The 21,111-nt window shown below is 43.6% G+C and overlaps 1 protein-coding gene across 1 annotated transcript in view; it reads right to left on the reverse strand.

Moving 5' to 3' along the window:
* LAMA1 (laminin subunit alpha 1) overlaps positions 1-21,111 on the reverse strand; it is a 3,417,884-nt gene that overhangs the window by 2,153,937 nt on the left and 1,242,836 nt on the right. Inside the window, exon 19 of the mRNA XM_044066516.1 lies at positions 11,255-11,440. Coding sequence (XP_043922451.1) covers positions 11,255-11,440 — 186 coding nt within the window. The remainder of the gene's footprint in view (positions 1-11,254; positions 11,441-21,111) is intronic.

The following is a 21,111-nucleotide window of genomic DNA, read 5'->3' on the forward strand; positions in this document are numbered from 1 at the left end:
ACACTAATTGCTATCTGTTCTTTTCTTGTCTCTGCTCTCCTCCCTGATGTGAAAAACAGCGTGCATGCTTTCAGTAAATATTAACTTTTAGTCCTAAGAAAAAGTGCACTTTTTCTTTTCTTTTTTTCATTACCATCCACGGTGGTGCAGCGGTAGCGTTGTTGCCTCACAGCAAGAGGTTCTCCCGTTCGATTCTCGGCTGGAGTGCAGGGAATGCCTTCTGTGTGGAGTCTGCATGTCCTCCCCGCAGTTGGGTGGGCGTTTGAAAGACATGCGTAAATGGGTGTGCCTTGGTTGAATGTCAAGCTGGCACCTCGGCGTTCGTCAAAATCTACTGCCAATCATTAGCAGAACGAACTTCCGCTGTGGCGACCCCTAACCGGGAAAAGCCGAAAGACAACCACAGTCCTAAGAAAAAGTGCAATCACTACCTTTAAAAGTATAAACAACATTGTGCATTGTCACATTAAATGCATTTAAATATTAAGGCTACTGGGGAGGCAATCAATTATATAACTTATTTACTTCCCCCAGTTTCAAACTTTATTTACATGTTTCTGAAGTGTTTGACACTATACTTCTTATATTTATCTCAGCACACAGACCTTCCAAGATAAACTGCTTGACCTGGAGATGTTTGTCTCAAAGTAAAAGCTTTTAGCAAAGTGAAAAAAAAAACAGATAGGAATTTTGCAGATGCATGAAAGCTTTTTTGTCAATTTCACTCAGAACACACCATTCAGACTTCCCATGGTCAACTGCATGCACATGCAGACTTATTTCCCACTGAGTGCATTTCCTAATGCAAAAAAATAGCCAATGACTTTGCAAATAACATTTCAATCTAAGAAACATAGCATGTGTTACAGTTTACATTGTTTTGTCTTATTTTCAAGCCTATTTGCTTGCTTAAAACAATCCTTATCTATAGTCTAAACCAATGACATAAATCTAGACTTCTACCCCTCTAAAACAGAAAATTATATTATTTCTGCATATAATATGAACAACACGTTGTTATGCCCAATGCCAGCAGCCCAAGATCACATCATATTAACTTGAACTTTTTTCTGTCCAGTCTTTATACTGTTGCAACATAAAGCCTGCATAACGTACAACTAACAAAAAGCAATTGCTTGATTTAATATGTAACATACACAGCAGTCACTGTTAAAACTCCCCCAACTCTCATTTAAAATACCTGACAACACACTACACAGAACTGCTTTACAATGTGACATGCACATACTGAATTGTTTATACAAATAAGAACAAGAACTGTTTTACTCAGTTACTACTTTACTCTCTTCAGTGCCCTTCTAAACACTGATGACAAAAATGAGTATATGCTTTACAGTTCACCCTGCAGTATAACACAGTCAACAAAAATCCAGTCTTTCTCAGCCATATTTTACATGTTGATTCCTATATCTGATAGGACTGATGCTTGATAGTATCCCATTTACTCACTACTTCCAGTGTTGCTGGTCTTCCTTCCTAATTACCTCCATTTCCTAAAACAAGTCTCTGGTTCAAGTCCAAGATGCTCTTGATTCTTCTAGTCAGGTGCTGTGCTTTTTTCCCCCATCGCTCAAGTATTTTCCTTTGGAAAAATGAAAACAATTCACTGGCAAAATCTCTCTATGGGCTTTGTTACTGCCAGAAGAATAAGAAGCAGGGTCCACTTCTGCTCGCTGGCTCACTCTTGCTGGATAACCATTTTTATTTCCTCCTTAGCTTTTTTTGAGTCAAAAAATGTCTTTGACCCTCCAGGAAAAAGTACTCTGAAGATGGCTAGATACAGAAACTTGAATCACATACTTGCCTGTTTCCTGTTTACTCTGATAAACTTGCTTCTCTTCGACTTGCTGTACAAACAATAATATTTTTCACTAATCTTCTGTTGTCTCTAACTTGTAGTACTATTCCCTTCTGCCCCAGATTTGTCCGGAGCAACTATTTCTGCTGGTATGATTACATCTTTACTATTACAGATCTTAGCTGCTTTCCCATGGCCAGACTTGGAGAACAGACATGATGTGCCATCTTAATGTGCCCTCTCAATATGTTAACATTTAATCCAGTTGCTTACTTGTACTTTCATAAAATTAAAGGAGTCTGTTTCTTTTAGTTTCTCAGGTACAACTTAAAATATGTTTTCTTTGTGTGCTCTGTCATCTGACACTATTACTGTGTCACAATTTACTTCACGTCAGTCTATGATTTTTGCAGTTTGACCAGTTCAACTGGACAGCTAGTTAAAATTTCTATCTTTTCTGAAGTTTGGTATTTGACTTGATATATTCCTTCAGCATTTCATTTATTTTAAACATTTATAAGTGCAAATGAGTTGTTTTTTCTATATTACAGGAAGCCATCTCCTGTACCAAAGGTGAAACCTGAACTGCTTTTGGATGAACACCTGCAAGATATGTCCCAGCCACAGTTTTATCTACTTCTTTTCTGGTTAATTTTCTCCCATTGTCTCCTAATGTTTTCTTCAATGGCATCCTGGCAGTGCAATTACTACCCCGTAACTAAATTTTACACAAACTGACAGTTTCACTTGCCATTTTTCACAATTTATTTTTTCATACTGGGAGAGCTCATATCAACCTGTTCATCAGTGTGCAGCCATCTTGGAAGTCCTGGGCACGAATATTCTTAAGCTAAAGATGCAATAAGCATTTCAACTACTTGTAAAAAAATTGCTGAGTCTTGTCATGGACTTCTTATTGATATGCAACTCCTTAGATGTGAAGCCCAGGGGGTTGCATAAGCACCACCATTATCAATATCCCTGGACTGAAAAGGTCTGGGTTGTCTCCTGACTTTTCATGCTTATAGTGTGACCTATTTGGACAGATGCATGGATGATCACTAGCAATGTACAACAGATGAACACCACTAACTTCTTCTTTAGGTGAGCTAGAATGGTGTCCGTCCTGACTTTAGTAGTTTTTGGTCTAAATCCTTTACAGATGTCACATAAAGTGACACTGTGGCAGAGGGCAAAACAATATAATCACTTACATTACCTGTCCCTGAAACTAATCTGCCTTTTGTAGGCACACTTGTTCTGTCTGTCGTATCCCCAGACCTCCATTAGGAAATGTCCAGTCCTGTGCTGAAGAACGAAATGTCAAACTTCAAAGCCTCTACAACATCTACAGTAACATGCTCTCTATATAAATGGGGAAATTAAGTCCCCTATGGAATACTTATCTGTGCTCTTCTATTTGTGGCCTGGTCTGACACGCTAATGAACATCTGACCATACTGTCACATGGGAAAAAAGAACTGAAGATGGCTGACTGTAGGTCTGCCATTATACTGAGACATAGAGACCTATGGAGAAAGGGAGGTCGGTTGGTGCATGGAGGCAGGAAGGAGTTCTGAAATTCTAGCTAGACATAAAACTCTGCCTGTGTCAGAGATCCCCACTGTTCTAACACCAACAATAACTTACATGAAGTACATCAAAATTAGCGAAAGGTTACAGGTTTAAAATACTGAAGAGCATAACCACCCCAGGGTATTGTTACAGAGAATGTACCTATTTTAGCTGTGTCTTTACCACAAGACACTACCACTTGACACATGGGTAATACAACAAAGCAATGTGCCAAGTTGTTTAAATACTCCAACTCATAATCACATTCTTACAAAATAAGTTCCTGGCACATAGTAAAAATATAATTTTATTCCTAAACTGTGTATCCATGCTACTTTTCAAAAGCTTCAAACCTCTCACATTTAAAAACTAGACATATTGCACTAAGAAACTTTCACCCATTTATCCTGACTCTTTTTTAAAAAAAATGCAATTTGATGCATTACATCCTGACTAACTCTGAAACTGCATCTCTCAACTGCTTTTCCAAAAATTTATGTACCAATGCCATTCTCAAATAATGTACAAACATGCAATCCAAAACCACAGATATGCAGCTACGTCAGAGATGTCCCAATAAAAACACAACATAGCAAAGTTGAACTCACTGCCTATTACTCTGCCTAATGCACATTAACATTTCAGTAACAACTGTTACCTGTGGTATCACCAACAGAGAATTATGCAGCTGTATTAAGTGGAAGAAGAAACTGGAGAACTCTTGGTATATCTACCTGCCTCTTAATCAGTACAGAAGACACCTTTATATAGTAAGCAAAAGGCTGAGGACATAGCACATTAAGCTGTGAAGCTGAGATAATGACTCACAGACATGATTTACAATGAAAGTGAGATAACTATACTGTACTATACCTGCATTCATGTGTATCTCATTTACTATTGTGAAAAATATATGACTTGTTTTAGGTAAGGCTTTAAAAGACTTTCAGGTACACGTGTTTCTGTAAAAAACATCACAAACAGGTTGTAAAGAATCTTAATATTTAAACAGCGTGAAAGAAACCAATAAAAAACAAGCGGAGACGGTAGTTATAGAAAAACAATTTACTCTTAGCGCTTTTGGTAAAACCAATGCTTCACCTTCTTCAGATAAAACATAAATCAATTAAGACACTTTAAATACAGTTCAGTATAACACTTAATAGTTAACAATTAGGGTTTAACAATCAACAATGCATCCAATTGTTCAAGATCAGCTGCTGAACAACGTTAATGTTAAAGGTGTAGTCCACATGTAAACAAATCTTTTCAGAGCCTACAACGCATGTATTGTAGAACCTTTTACTAATCCAAACACATAAAAGTAAATAAAAATGTATAAAGAAGTAAAAAAACATGTAAAAAATAATATAAAAAAATAATAAATATGTATAAATGTAAAACTTTCAAGGGTACATTTTAAGCAGTGATGTGTGTACATGTTGATAAAAAAAAAAACAAAAACATCAGTATAATGTCTAAACATTTCAGCGTCTCAAAGATAAAAGTTTGAGAACGCACTTAATAGATATTTGTTCGTTCAGGCCAGGAGGTATATAGGCAATTGTCCTAATCTGCCACTCGAGCTCGTCCGTTTCCAAAAGGAGTTGCCAAGGGCCACCCCTCAAGTCAGAGCATCTACTATGCAAAACTACAAATTTAAAATAATGATCTGGGTACTCAAGGATATGTTTAGCCAAAGCATTGTTTGTGTCACTTTTACTAATGGCATAAACATGCTCATAAATACGCTGTTTCAATTTTCTTTCAGTTTTGCCGATATAAAAGACAGTGCACTGGTCACATATAGCGGCATAAATCACCCCTTTAGATTCACAATTGAATCTGCCCCTAATAGAATATAATTTGTCATTGATCACGACATCTTAGTTACATTCGAATAACTAAACATATCCTTGAGTACCCAGATCATTATTTTAAATTTGTAGTTTTGCATAGTACACACATCACTGCTTAAAATGTACCCTTGAAAGTTTAACTTTATTTACATTTATACATATTTATTATTTATTATTTTTTTATATTATTTTTTACATATGTTTTTTACTTCTTTATACATTTTTATTTACTTTTATCTATTTGGATTAGTAAAAGGTTCTACAATACATGCGTTGTAGGCTCTGAAAAGATTTGTTTACATGTGGACTACATCTTTAACATTAACGTTGTTCAGCAGCTGATCTTGAACAATTGGATGCACTGTTGATTGTTAAAAGTACAGTTGTGTACCTACCATAAATGTAGATGTCCGAACTGGATAGCATCTGCAGTCATAACAACTGGGTTGTCCTGTCGTCAGGCAGCCCTTCAGTCGGCCGGATTCCAAAGTCCGGGTCCGGCTTCGGCTGATGTCGCACTTCACCCGACGTCATCTCTGTTGGTCTTCGGGTATAAAGGTATCAGCCGACGCCATTTTCCTCAGTGTTTCTTGCCCCAGATGCCAGTAGCCCTCTTGAAGGCTAAAATTTTGGATAGATGCCAATGTTTCCAAAAAGATAGAGGTAAACACAAACATAAGCATGTATGTACATATATACAAACAAATACACCATAAAAGACTCCCCCCCACCAGCTAGCTATTAGGAGGGTAAACACCCTAGGAATACCACAGAGGGGAAGGAGGGAGGGTAATCCTGACTGCAGATGCTATCCAGTTCGGACATCTACATTTATGGTAGGTACAAAACTGTACTATGTCCTTCATGGATGCATCTGCAGTCATAACAACTGGGTAGAATACCATAGCCAACTAGGGAGGAGGATAAAGGTAAATTATGGTGTGTTTAGGATCCCTTGCAGTACAGCAGTGGCAAACCCTGCTCGGGATCTGGAATATAGAGGCAAATTGTAATGCTTGGCAAATGTATGCACGGAGGTCCAAGTAGCCGCCTCAATAATGTCTTTGGTTGCCACTCCTCGTAAGAAGGCTGTGGTAGTGGCTGTTGCCCTTGTAGAATGAGGTCTTATGTTCTGTGGAATTGGTTTTCCATGGAAGGAGTAACAGAATCGTATGCAATTTCCTATCCATTTGGAGATTGTCTGTTTGGAAATAGCTTTTCCTTCCCTTGCTGTTGCATAAGCTACGAAAAGTTGGTCAGTCTTTCTGCTATTTTTTGTTCTGTCCAAGTAGTAGCGTAGCTGTCTATGTACATCCAAGGTATGCAGTATTCTTTCCCCTCTGTTTTGTGGGTTGGGAAAGAAGGTAGGTAGGTGGATTGCCTGGTTTAAAGACACTCTGGATACCACCTTAGGCATAAATGTAGGATTAGTCCTCCTGGACACTCTATCTTGGTGGAAGATTAGGAAGGGTTGCACCGCCATTAAGGCCTGTAGTTCTGAAACCCTCCTTGCTGAAGTAATTGCCAGTAGGAAAGCAGTTTTCCATGACAGGTGTTGTAGGTCTGCTGTTGCTGCTGGTTCAAAGGGTGATAGTGTCAACTTTTCTAGCACAAAGTTTAAGTCCCAAGCTGGTAATGGTGGCTTCCTTGGAGGTTTTACATTCTTGATTCCTCTGAGAAACTGCCTGAGCAAAGGGTGCGAAAAAACAGGTGGATCAAAGCTGTATTCTGCTGAAATAGCTGATGCATGTATCTTGATGGAGGAGTAGGACAGGCCTGAATGAAGAAGTTCGGCCAGGTACTCCAGAATGTTAGGCATATCTATGTTTGACACATCTTTTCCTCTTTCAGTACTCCAAATGACAAACCTTTTCCATTTTCCAGCATAGTTCCTTCTTGTTGAAGGTCTGCGTGCTTGCTTCAAGAATAATGTCTTTAACTCTTTGGGAAAGCTCTGTGTTAGCTGCTGCTATGTGATGTTCCATGCCGTCAGTTGTAACGTTTTTAGGTTTGGATGCATGATGCTGTAGTTGTTCTGAGTTAACATCAAAGGCATCAGGGGAATTGGCCACATATTGTTCCGAGACATGCTCCTCAGTAGTGGGTACCAGTGTTGTCTTGGCCAGTTTGGAGCTATCAGGATTATCCTTGGACGTTCTTCCTTGATTTTTAGTAGTACTTTGTGTATCAAGGGAAGAGGTGGGAATGCATATGCTGTTAGGCCTTTCCAGCTGAAGGAGAGCGAATCCACTTTCCATGCTAGTGGGTGGAATGTCCTTGTGCAGAATTTTTTGAGCTGGTGATTGAGAGGCGATGCGAATAGATCTATCTGAGGCATTCCCCATTTCTTTGAGATGGTTTTGAAGATGTCCGGGTGCAGCTTCCATTCGTGGGCATCCGAAGTGGTTCTGCTTAGTATGTCTGCTAGAGTATTTTCTTTTCCCGGTACAAATATTGCCTGTAACTGGATGTTGTAGCTGAGTGCCAGGGTCCACAGCTCCAAAGTCATTCTGCATAGGGGGTATGAATGAGTGCCTCCCTGTTTGTTGATGTACCACATGACTGTGGTGTTGTCTGTCCTTATCATCAACTGACCCTCTTTGAGAAATGGTTTGAACTTTTGGATTGCCAGTTTTACTGCCAGCATTTCTTTTAGGTTGATGTGCAGGTGAAGTTGATCCTGTGTCCAGAGTCCTTGCACGCATTTGTCCAGCATGTGGGCCCCCATCCTAGGTCTGAAGCGTCTGTTGTGATGGTCTGGCTTGCTTGACATCTGCGAAAGGGTAGGCCTGGGTTTGACTGGCATGCCTGAGCCCACCATAGGAGCTCCTGTTTTAAGCATGGAATTAGTGGGATTTCTGTTTCCAGGCTGTGTCTGTGTTGGGACCATAAATTCTTTAGGTACCACTGTAGTTTTCTCATATGTAGTCTGGCAAATGGGACCAAGATTATGCATGATGCCATGAAGCCCAAGGCCTGGAGTACTTTCCTTGCTGTTATCTTGTTCAGTTTTGTTAGTGCCAAGAAGTAAAGAGGGAGTTCTTTTTGTTTTCTGTAGTTAGGAATGCCATTTGTTTCACTGTGTCCAATTCCGCGCCCAAGAAGGTCCTTGTTTGGGATGGTATCAGCCTTGACTTTTGTAAATTGACTGTGTATCCCAGTGCTTGTAGCAAGTAAATGACCCTTTGTAAATCTGTTGTCAGCTTGCTTTTGTTGTCCCTTGTAGTAAGCAGTCGTCCAGGTATGGGTAAATTTGAATTCCTGTAGTCTGCAATGGGCGATTACTGATGCCAGGCATTTTGTGAATACTCTGGGCGCAGTAGATAAGCCAAAGGGCAATGCTGAGAATTGATAGTGCTCTGATCCTGCAAGAAATCTGAGGTATCTTCTGCAGATTGGTCGAATGGGGACGTGCAGGTATGCCTCCTTGAGATCTAGAGTTACCAGCCAACACTCCTTGCCCAGCATGGGAAGAAGTTGCTGTAAGGTCAGCATCTTGAATTTTGGGACAATGATGTATGTATTTAAGGTGGACAGGTCGAGAATTGGTCTCCAACTTTTTCCTTTCTTGGAACTAGGAATAGTCTGGAGTAGAACCCCTTTCCTTGCTCTGCTGTTGGCACTCTTTCCACAGCTCTCATGTTTGCTAACTCCATTATCTGTTGTAGAGCCTCTGTTTTTTGATTTGGAGGTAGATTTGGCATTCCTCTTTTGACTGGTAAAGTGTGGAAGTGGAACCGGTAGCCTTGATCTATGGTTTGTAGAATCCACTTGTCTTTTGTTATGTAGTGCCAGTTCTTTGAAAATAAGGTTAACTTTCCGCCTAAAGGAGCTGCTATTTGTTCCCTGGTAGGCGGATTTAGGGTTAAGTCACTGTGGTTGTGTTGATGTAGTGGCAGAGGTTGTGTCTGTGCCTCTGTTGTTACCTTGCCACTGTCGTCCTCTGTAGGCACCTCCTCTAGATTGGTTTCTGCCTCTGGAACGTCTGTTCCTGCCCCTTTGAGATCTTGTGGAGTCAGGAAAGGACCAATTTTGGCAGGCCAGTTCCTGCTAAACCTTGGGGTTGTACCTGCAAGAAATCTTTAACCGTTTGGACAGATTTTGCCTTTTCTTCCATTTTCTTCATAACCTGCTGGGCAGGTGTACCAAACAAACTTGTCTTATCCATAGGAGCATCTAGCAACTTAGCTTTAACATGATCCGGTAAAGCTTGCTCTTTAGCCATGCATGCCTTCTTATCACTGTGCCAGTCATGGCTGATCTAAATGAAGCCTCCAGTGCATCATAGCCACATTTTAAGGAATGGTTACTAACCTGTTGTATGTTATTTACCATTTCTAATACATATTTCTTATCAAGAGATTCATCAGTGGTTAGCTTTTTAGTTAATTGATCAAGCATAAACTCTTGGTATTGTATCATGTGAAACTGACAGTTTAAAGCTCTAGCTGAGAGAGTAGCTGAAGTGTAGACCTTTTTACCCCATCTGTCTAATGACCTTGCTTCCCTTTCAGAAGGAATAGGGTTTTTAGCTATGGTCGCGGCTACTGCCTTGGGACCCTGGGATATAGTTTCGGGGTCTGCAAGTGGGGCCTTGTAAAGGTGGTGATGAGTATCTGGCACCCTGTAAAATCTGTCTGGTTTGGCAGGGGCTGGGGGTAAAGAATCTGGAGAGGAGCAAACATCATTGAAAGCATCATCCACCACAGAGAGAACAGGAGGTATAGCTAAGGGCCTGTGCTGTGGAAGGTGCAGAAAGGTCCTAAGTGAGGTTGAGATCCTCTGATTAATGAAATTAAATCTTCTGCCAAAGTAAGCATTTGAGAACTAGAAGAGGGCCTGGTAGTGGGGGGTTTAACATGCACTGTTTTAGTAGTCTTGGCTGCTTTAGCCCTGGCGAAGGCCTTAATGGACATGGCTGCTGGAGGCCTAGCTGCACCACGTGCTGGGGTAGAGACATCCAAGGGAATGGTGTCTGATAAATCAGTGGCAACCACCGTAGTGGATAAAATTTCTGAGGCCGATTCAAGAGTGGTAGCAGGGGCCTCAGTTGTAGAGATAGATTCAGCTGTACTTTGAGCAGTTTTCTCGGTTTCGGCCGAAACCGAGACACTCGCGGCTTGCTTAACCGTGGTTTCGGCCGAAACCGCAGACCGCAAGTGTCGGTCTTTATCTTTGCGTTTTTTGGCAGATTGGGAAGTCGGAGGATCCGACGGCATAATGTACGCAAAATCAGAATCGAAAAACTGTTCTGCAAACTCCGACCGACGCCTAAGCGTTCGTCGGTTGAAAGAAGCACAGGCCGAACAGGCTGCTACGTCGTGGGCTGGGCCTAAACAAGGCAGGCAATGAGAGTGGAAATCTTTATGAGGTATTTGTTTCCCACAGGTTAAACAATTATTAACTTTTTCTGACATCGGCTGAGGCAAGAAAGGTTCCCCAACGGGGTACTTAGCTTTAGAAGTCTTCGAAGTAGTATTCGGTAGAAGTAATCTCTGGATCCGACCGACCGGCACTTGCGAACAGCTTCTGCTTCGGGCGTCACGCGGCAAGAAAGACTGAGGAAAATGGCGTCGGCTGATGCCTTTATACCCGAAGACCAACAGAGATGACGTCGGGTGAAGTGCGACATCAGCCGAAGCCGGACCCGGACTTTGGAATCCGGCCGACTGAAGGGCTGCCTGACGACAGGACAACCCAGTTGTTATGACTGCAGATGCATCCATGAAGGACATCCCTAATTGTTAACTATTAAGTGTTATACTGAACTGTATTTAAAGTGTCTTAACTGATTTATGTTTTATCTGAAGAAGGTGAAGCATTGGTTTTACCAAAAGCGCTAAGAGTAAATTGTTTTTCTATAACTACCGTCTCCGCTTGGTTTTTATTGGTTTCTATCACGCTGTTTAAGTTCTAAGTTTGTTTTAGTTATTATTGGTTCAGGAATCTTAGTATTCTCAGTTTTGGCATCAACAATTGTATGAAATTAAAGTACACTTACCTCAATCATGTCAATGCCATGTTCAGTCCTTACTCCATTGTCTGGGGTTACAGCATCAGTATAAACAGTCAGCTTGTTTGTGTGACCTCCTTTTATCACCACTTGGGGTTCAAAATCAGAGCTGCCAGATCCTCCAAAAGCATAATAGGCAATTGTATACTTCAGCTTTCCTCCATAACTCAGTAACTGTTGATAAAAAACACTCAGCTCTTGAAATGTTCAATGCAAATTAATACAGTCATCCAACACTCATAAAATACATACAGTTTAGTTCCTTTACTACCTTTTGGGGGATCCAGTACCTGCTGAATGAATATGGTTTATTAAACTGAAAATCATTTCATCAACAGCATACTTCAGTCAAAATAAAGGACTAAAACAGCTAAAAAGAAAGTTTGTGCTGTACGGGGGTGACCCTTGATACCTTCATGCAAAGGCTTTGCCATTGTACCTGCTTGCTTACAATAAGTTCTAACGCTGCAACAGGTAACCCCTGATAACTTCATGCAAGGTCATTGCACCTGCTTGCTTGCAATCAGTTCTAATGCTGCACCAGGTAACCCGTCACGGGATTTGCCAATGCACCTGCTTACTTATAATCTGTTCTAATGCTACATCAGGTAACCCCTGACACCTTCATGCAAGGGCTTTGCCATTGCACCTGCTTGCGTGCAATCAGTTCTAATGCTGCACCAGGTAACCCCGCACGCCTTCATGCAAGGGGCTTTGCCATTGTACCTGCTTACTTACAATCAGTTCTAATGCTGCACCAGGTAACCCCTGATACCTTCATGCAAGGGCTTTGCCATTGCACCTGTTTACTTCTAATCAGTTCTAATGTTACACCAGGTAACCCCTCACACCTTCATGCAAGGGCTTTGCCATTGTACCTGCTTACTTAAAATCAATTCTAATGTTACACCAGGTTGGAAGAGGTTATCCCAGCCATACAAAATGGTGTGTCACTGAAACGGATAGCTGTTTCATAACCATATTGGGTGGTGCAGTGGTTACAGGAAAAGGTTCTCCGGTTCAATTCTCGGCTGGGGTGCCTTCTGTGCGGAGTTTGCATGTTCTCCTTGCGTTCGTGTGGGTTTCCTCCAGGTACTCCGGTTTCCTCCCACAATCCAAAGACATGCATCTGGAGCGTTTCTCCCCAGGCCGCCGCTAAAAATAGGCTTTGTCCTAGTCAGACTTTCCCGGTCAACAAATGTTAAAATAATAAAAAATAAATAAAACATTCCCTGCCACAAGCATCCAGCTATTCTCCTAACTGGGAGGAACTGCAGTTTTCTTGGCTGAAGGTCCAAGAAAATGTACTGTTTCCCCCTGCCTATCCTGCTGTGTAGTTGTACAGTGTGTGTGCAATGCACGTAATCACATAATGTCAGGCCCTTATGTGCACTGCCCATGGAGATACTACCTAATTTCAGAATGAACCAAGTCTTGTCTTCACACCTGAAGAAAACATTTAGAATGGAATTTCCCTCTTCTCTCCCTAAAGATTTATAATTTTTGTAAATGAGTTCATATGAATAAATTCTGACAGCTCAAAAACAATTTCTGCATTCACATTCTTTTCTGCAAGCAAACACTGTAAAGTGTCTAAATTTGTTAATGCACAGAAAAGTTTTCAATCATATTGTGACAGAAAAAGATAAAGCCTTGTGCATTTTAAGTACTTCCTTTTGCATTAAAACTCACTGGAAACTGTCAGAAGCCTTGCTCATACCCCAACCAACCCACGTTTGATTAGCAGCTTGAGTAATGGAGAAGCTAGTGGTGCAGCGGTTAGCACTGTCGCCTTACAGCAAGAGGCTCTCTGGCTCAATTCTCAGCTGGGGTACCTTCTGTGCGGAGTCTGCATGTCCTCCCTGCATTTGCGTGGGTTTCCTCCGGGTGCGCTAGTTTCTTCCCACATTCCAAACACATGCCTCTGGAGTGTTTTTTTCCCCAGGACGCCACTGAAAATGGGCTCTGTACCAGTCGGACTTTCCTGGTAAACAAATGTTAAAAAAATAGTCAAAAAGGAAGAATGATGCTGGTTCACCTACTAGCCCCAAAAAGCAGTGCATCTCATTCTAGGTGAGCATAACATGGCATGTAGAAGTGTGCACCCACACTAGACTCAGCATAGAAAATGTCACACTGCTTCTATCATGGGAAAAGAGTCAGGAGCACAGGAAAGTCTCTTAATCTTTGCTGGATCATGGACAACATCCCTGATTCTGATCTCATTTCCTCAGGATACCAAAAAGAAGGGAGCAACCAATGGAACAATAGGGGAAGCGACATGATGGCCACAATGCACAAATGTATGCATTAAAAAATCACTGGGCCTGAAAGATCTCCTTGGCCTTCCAGCTGAAGGTCTCCTTTATCCTATGAAGAATATCTCCAAAAGAACGAAACTCAGACGGTGAGGCTGGGAAAAGGATGTCCTTACTATCATGTTCCACATAACTGGCTGGGGAATCTGATTTACATAAACAAGCTCCTCCATATCTGACTCCTTGACCTCCGAGCTGAAAGTCTCCTTTATCCTATAAAGAGTATCTTGAAAAGAAAGAAAGAACCTCAGATGGTGAGGCTGGGAAAAGGGTGTCCTTACTATCATGTTCCACATAACAAGTTGGGGATATCTTATTTACATAAAATAGAAGTTATGTACTTACCATAACGTTCCATGTGGAGTGTTCATCTCGCCTTTGTTCTTACACATGGGTTCGGAGCCGATCCTCGGCTCCGTGCCGGCCTCTTGCAAGCTCTGCATCGAGAAGAAGCTCGAGACAATCTAATACCCACAATCCCCCTCTGCCTTTACCTCAGATCTAGTTTGCAAGCAAACCAATCTACATAACAGTACATTCATGCCATACATCTATATATACATAACAGACACATATAAGTATATGTGTATACCAACTATGTACAGAGAATAAAGACAGTAGTAAAATGCTTCTGGCCAGGCATCAAAGAACGTTCCTCCTAAGGGTGGGAGGGTGGGACTGTAAGAACAAAGGCGAGATGAACACTCTACATGGAACGTTATGGTAAGTACATAACTTCTATATGTGATAGTGTTCAATCTCGCCGTTTGTTCTTACACATGGGTAGCGTCCCAAGCTCCTAAATCCTGAGGAACTCACGGGAGGACGTTCTTGAGCACAGTGGAACCAAAGGTTGCTCTGTCCCTAGAAACCTTATCTACTTTATAATGAGAAATAAATGTATGTGGCTTAGACCAGGTAGCAGCCGCACAAATAGCATCCAGAGGTAGGCGAGCTGCATGAGCCAAAGACGTAGATATTGATCTTGTGGAATGTCCCTTGGGTTTGTTTAGAAGGGGTTGATTTGCAGAATCGTATACATAGATTATACAATCAGATAACCACTTTGAAAGAGTTCTTTTTGTAACTGCAAGTCCTTTCCTGCTATCAGCAAAGGCCACAAAGAGTTGATCTGTTTTCCTGTGATCTTTTGTTCTATCCAAATAAAACCTTAGCTGTCTGTGAACATCCAATTTGTGCAACATATACTCCATTTTGTTGGAGTGGTTTTTGAAGAAAGTGGGCAATTCAATGGACTGATTAATGTTGTTAATAGAACACACTTTAGGGGGGAAGGATGAATTGGTACGAAGAGAAACTCTGTCAGAGTGAAAGATTAGATAAGGGTGCTTGATGGAGAGAGCCTGAAGTTCAGACACTCGTCTAGCAGAAGTAATGGCTACCAGAAAGAGAGTTTTCCAGGACAAAAATTTTAATGGGCAAGAAGAGGCAGGTTCAAAGGGGGGCAACATTAATTTAGATAGTAACAAGTTTAGACACCAAGGTGACGTAGGAGATCTGACCGGAGGTCTAATATGAAAAACTCCTTTTAAAAAGGCTTTACAAAGTCTGTGAGCCATGATAGGAGCTCCACACTCTTCCACATGGAAATTCGAAATGGCAGCCAATTGAACTCTTAGAGTAGCAGGAGAAGCACCCTGATGAAATAAGTCTGTCAAGAACTCTAAAATCTTATTCAAAGGAGCTGTAAAGGGATCAACGTGGTGTGTATTCGCCCAGAATACAAACCGTTTCCATTTGCTAGTATATGTTTTAGTAGTGGAAGCCTTATGCGAAGCCACTAATATATTCTGAACTGCTGGTGACAAGAGATCAGACCTGGCTAAGTTGGGAATTGGAGCAGCCAAGCTGCTAGATGGAGTGACAGGAGCTGGATGGGGAACCCCTGACGAGTGAGTCAACAGTTCGGCTCTGGGTCCAGAATCCAGGGTCCCCGAATGCAGTGAGTTTTCAGGAGGGAAACCAAATTTGACGAGGCCAGAATGGAGCAATGAGAATTATCGTCCTGTGAAGGTTCCTGGCTTTCTGGAGAAATTTCGTATCAGAGGAAATGGAGGAAATGCGTGCAGGAGTCCCGGGGCCAATCGTAAACCAGTGCATCCCTGGGGACTTCCCTGGAGGGTAATAGGGCAAAGTAGCTCCTGCATTTGGCGTTCATTGGAGACGCAAACAGGTCGCAGGAAGGCTGGCCCCATGTGCGAAAAATCCTTTTCGCCACTGACTGTTTCAGAGACCACTCGTGTGGTAGCAGAATTGCTCTGCTCAGCTTGTCGGCTATGACGTTGGATGACCCCAGGATGTGCGTTGCTATTAGAAAGCGACCCGTGGACTCTGCCCACTGCCAAATTCTCATGGCCTCTCTGCATAGTTGATAGGACCTGGTTCCCCTTGTTTGTTTATGTACCAGACTACCGACATGTTGTCCGTCTGAACTGCAATAGTCCCTAGAGGAAGAAGGGGAGCAAAGTGTTGCAACGCTAGAAACACTGCCCTCAACTCTAGTACATTGATGTGCAGATTGTACTCCAAATTGGTCCATTCGCCTTGGACTGTCTGCCCCTGAAAGATGCCCCCCCACCCTATCAGGGAAGCGTCCGTGGTCACCGTAACTGTACGCGTGGGTAGCACAAACGGCCTCCCCTGGGAAAGGTTGCACGTTTGGAGCCACCAGTTTAGGTCTGTTTTGCAAGTCTTTGTTATGAGAATCTCGTGTGTTAGAGGTAGCTTTTGAAATGACCATTGAGCAAACAGTAGCCATTGTAGAACTCTCATGTGCAGCCTTCCCAGGGGAATTGCAATAAGGGAGGCTGACATGAGGCCCAACACCTTCAGAACTAGTTTTGCAGGAGATTTCCTTGACAAGAGCAGAAGACGTATGTGAGTCTGCAGCGATACTATCCTTTCTGTGGGAAGCCTCAGAATTAATTGCCGTGTGTTTAACTCTGCTCCTATGAACAAGATATTTTGTGATGGCTGAAGTAAGGATTTTCCGAAATTTACGGAGATCCCTAGGTGAACACACAGTTGAAGAACATAGTCTCTGGCCTGCAGTAGTTGACGCCGGGTGGTGGCTGAAAGGAGCCAGTCGTCCAGATACGGAAACACCTGGAATCCCTGACGTCTCAAGTGAGACGCTACCACTGCCATGCATTTGGTGAAGACCCTGGGGGCTGAGGTCAGACCAAAGGGCAGGGCTCGAAATTGAAAGTGAAAGTGACTGGCTCCCAGCCGGAAACGCAAATGATCTCTGGATGCCCTGGCCATTTTGATGTGGTAGTATGCATCCTCTAGATCTATTGAGCACATCCACTCGTCCTTCTGTAGAAATGGAAGGATCGACTGAAGCGTGACCATTCGGAACTTTTCTTTCTTGACGAAAGTATTGAGGTAACTCAGGTCTAGAATGGGCCTCCAGTCCCCTGTTTTCTTTGGAACTAAAAAGAACCTTGAGTAAGTCCCGAATCCTTGCTGGTCCGCTGGGACTGGCTGGATTACTCTTTTGTCTAACAACTTTGAAATTTCTAAAGCTGCTGGCTCTCGCAGATGGGGCGGTACATCTGGGAGTCTTTTCTTTGGAATGGGATAAGATAGAAAGGGTATGGTGTAACCTCTGGTAACTACGCTTTTTACCCAATTGTCTGTAGTTATATCTTGCCAGGCCTGAGGGTAAAAGGCTAAGCGACCCCCGACTGCCTCCAGAGCAGGACAGTCGGGCCTCCTCTCAGGAGTGCTGGAAAGGTTTACCAGGAGTGTATCCCTGTCACCTTGATGTTGCGGACCCCTCTGCCGCCAGGGCGGCGTCTTCCACCTCTGCCCCTCCTCTGCCTCTAGAGGGCATCACCCTGTGTGCCCGGAAAGACCCTTGATTTTGTTTCTGAAACCACATTTTTCCACCGCGTTGCCCTTTGGGGTACGGTCTGGTTGGGGTGGAAAAACGGACTCCGACAGCAGACAGAGTCTTTCCCTCTTGTTCACACGGTAAGGGTCTCCTTTACCTTGGGGCCAAAAAGAGTGGCACCGTCAAATGGGGCGTTTGTAAAGGAAGACTTGAAGGCTTCCGCAAAGGAGCATAGGCGCATCCAGGATTGTCTACGAAGAGCAATCGCTGAAGCTGCTGCCCTACTCGAACCTTCGCTGCGTGAAATCAGCCTCATGGACGAGTTAACAATCGATGTTAGGGTATTAAGTTGCGCTGTCACTTTCTCTGAGACAGCTGCATCTGTAGAACCCTGGAGGGTATCTCCCAACTCTTTGACTAGATCCCTCTGCAGACGTGTAAAATGGGTCAAATAGTTCAGGGACCGCATGGAAAAAGCCGCTGAACTAAAAATGCGCTTCCCATATCTATCCATCGTTCTAGAATCTTTATTAGGCGGATGGACAGACGAAGACTCCGACATCTCCTTTTTCGTGGCTGCAGCCACCACCATAGCGTCTACTGGAACTCCTTTAGTAAGGTAGGACTTATCTTGAGGTGCTGTGATGTACTTGTTCGGTTTCCTAGGAACAGGTTCCACTGTGTCAGGAGCCTCCCACGCCCTTCGAGCAATAAGTTCCATCAGTTCGTCGAAGGGCGGAGTGACCCAGGAGGAGGAAGGGCGAGCACCAAATGCCTTCAGCAGAACTGACTCATCCTCAGAAGGGGGAAGGGACTGCCAGTCACCTCTCTGCTTCAGGATCTCCAAAATGTCTGAAAAAGAGACATCTTCTGAAGGTGACTTAGGGGACCCCTCTGACTCATCTAAGTCAGTATCAGATGTTATGGATTCTTGTGGAGAATCCAAGTGTCTCCTCTTACACAGTCTCTTCCTAGGGACTTCCTCGTGGGGAGCATCCGAAGAAGCCTCGGAGGAAGAGGGCGCACCCTCCAGGGGTGGCTGAGACACTGGTGCCCGACGCTTGGATGTGGCCGTGGGTGCAGATGAAGACAAAGGCCCTTTATGGGGAGGAGAAACTGCTTCCACTGATGTGGTTGTCTGGGTAGACAACACCTTCCTCATCAGGTCGAACGCTCCCGGGTCCCGCGATCGAAGAATCTCCCGGCTCAAGAAATGGGAAGAATCCCGACACGGGCACGAAGGCATCGACCCGAGGACGGAGCCGAATCGATCCGTGCGAGGCCCGAGGGAGAGTTGGAACCGACACGCCGGTTCGACTCGCCCCGGAACCAAGAACAGACCGTCGGCTCCGAGACTCCGGTACGGGTCCGACGGAGTCGAGGTGAGGGAACAGACCGAGAAAGACGGTTCTGGACCCGAGGGCTCCACAATCAGCAGATCAGCCTCTTCCGGCTCAAGACTGAATCGGTCTCGGAGGAGGAATGGATGGAGATACAGGAAGGCCTTCAAGTTTCGACACCAGCTGGGTGGAAACCGAAATAAGTTTAGAGAGGCGAATGCTCCAGCAGCTTCTGCACCACACGATCCACATCGACATCCGAAAGTTTAGAGGAGGAACGGGTCGAAGGAACCAAGACGGAGCCGACCTCAATATGGCGAAGGAGGGAGCTCCATCACCGGTTCCAAGACTCGAGGCTCAGGAACCGACACCAGTTGAACACTCGGCCCGAAGTCTGTGGAACCGGTGATCTAACCTTTGAAGAAGAGCTCGGAGCCGATGACTTGGGCTCCGATGTCTTCGATTCCTTAGAGGACTTTGATGCCTGGTCAGAAGCATCCAAAGCCTCTTGGAAAGCTGGTTTCAACAGACCCCTGTCCATTAGTTTCCTGCGCCTATCTGTCATGACCCTCCCACTGAAAGAGTGACAAATGGAGCAATCCTCTTGTAAGTGGAGAGGGCCAAGGCAGTAGACACAGGAACTATGGTTGTCAGTGACCGACATTTTTTGGCCACACTGACAACGCTTGAAACCAGACTTTGCCTTCTCAGACATTGTAGGTAATAAACAAGTCTAGAAACAAAAACACAGTCAAATCCGGGTAAAATAGTCACAATCAGGTAAATGTCACAATCAGGTAAATGTCAAATCCGGTTAGTCACAATCAGGTAAATTTGACTCAATAAAGCAGTATATGGTAAGGGTGTAGGCCCCGGTACAAAAATACCGATAAAAGGGTTAACGGTACCAAAGAACTACGGAACCAGAACACAATCACACCAGGTAATACTAACAATATTAAGTTAAATAAAATTCTCAATAAAATACAACAAAAAGTTATATCTTAGCTTAGAAAACCCTCGAGCTAGCTCCCAACGATGCGAATGCAGCAGCGGCAAACTAGATCTGAGGTAAAGGCAGAGGGGGATTGTGGGTATTAGATTGTCTCGAGCTTCTTCTCGATGCAGAGCTTGCAAGAGGCCGGCACGGAGCCGAGGATCGGCTCCGAACCCATGTGTAAGAACAAACGGCGAGATTGAACACTATCACATCTAGCTCCTCCATATCTGAATCTAAAGTATCTGAATCCATCTAGGAGGGAGTCTCTCTCATTTAAATTAAACTAAATCACTGGCAAGCTGAAATGATTCTGAGTAGAGTCCCGGGTGTTAGGGAGTTGAGAGCACTTCAGTTGTGGCTGGGGCAAACCGACCAATGACTGTTTGGGTTTTGATGTCTTGGGTATGTGGTGCAGTTTGCAAGACTCAGAGCATGGGCAGACATCCCGGACCTCAATGCAGTCCCCTTCAATCTCCTCCTGAAGAAGCATTATGGGGATATTCCCCTCTTCTCCAGTGACAATAATGCTAAAGTACAGTTTTGTACCTACCATAAATGTAGATGTTCGAGTGCTAATACAGCTGCAGTCATAACAGATGGGTTCTCCTGCCGTCAGGCGGGTCCTCAGTCGGCTGAATTCCAAAGTCTAGTTCCAGCGTCGGTTGTCGTCGCTTCTTCCCTGACGTCAGTGCGACAGGGGTATAAAGGAACCAGCCGACGCCATTTTCTTCAGTTTTTCTTGCCCCAGATGTCAGGTGCCCCCAGAAGGAAGGCAATACATAAATTTGTGTAATAAGGCAATGCCATATAATCAGAATACAGTAGTGCAAGCAAATACATCATGAATGAACACCCCAATCTGGTTGCATGAGGATATGTTAGCCAATAGGCCTGTCCCAAGAGGGGAAGGAGGGAGGGAAACCTGGACTGCAGCTGTATTAGCACTCAAACATCTACATTTATGGTAAGTACAAAACTGTACTATGTTCATCGTGCATACAGCTGCAGTCATAACAGATGGGTAGAATCCCAAAGCTAAGAAAGGGGTGGTAGGCACTAGGTGGAACTAGGAGGAGCCAGAATGCCCTGCAAGACTGCAGTGGCAAAGCCCGCTCTAGATTTGGAGTATAGTGGAAGGTGGTAGTGCTTGGAGAAGGTATGCACAGAACTCCAAGTGGCTGCTTCTAAAATATCTTTGGTAGGAACTCCTCTGAGAAAGGCTGCAGAGGTAGCCGTGACCCTTGTGGAGTGAAATCTGATGCATGTAGGTACAGTTTTGCCATGAAAAGAATAGCAAAAGCGTATGCAGTGGGCTATCCATTTTGAGA

This window comes from Protopterus annectens, chromosome 3.part1, assembly GCF_019279795.1.
Source record: "Protopterus annectens isolate FY-2018-M chromosome 3.part1, PAN1.0, whole genome shotgun sequence".
NCBI classification, from domain to species: domain Eukaryota; kingdom Metazoa; phylum Chordata; order Ceratodontiformes; family Protopteridae; genus Protopterus; species Protopterus annectens.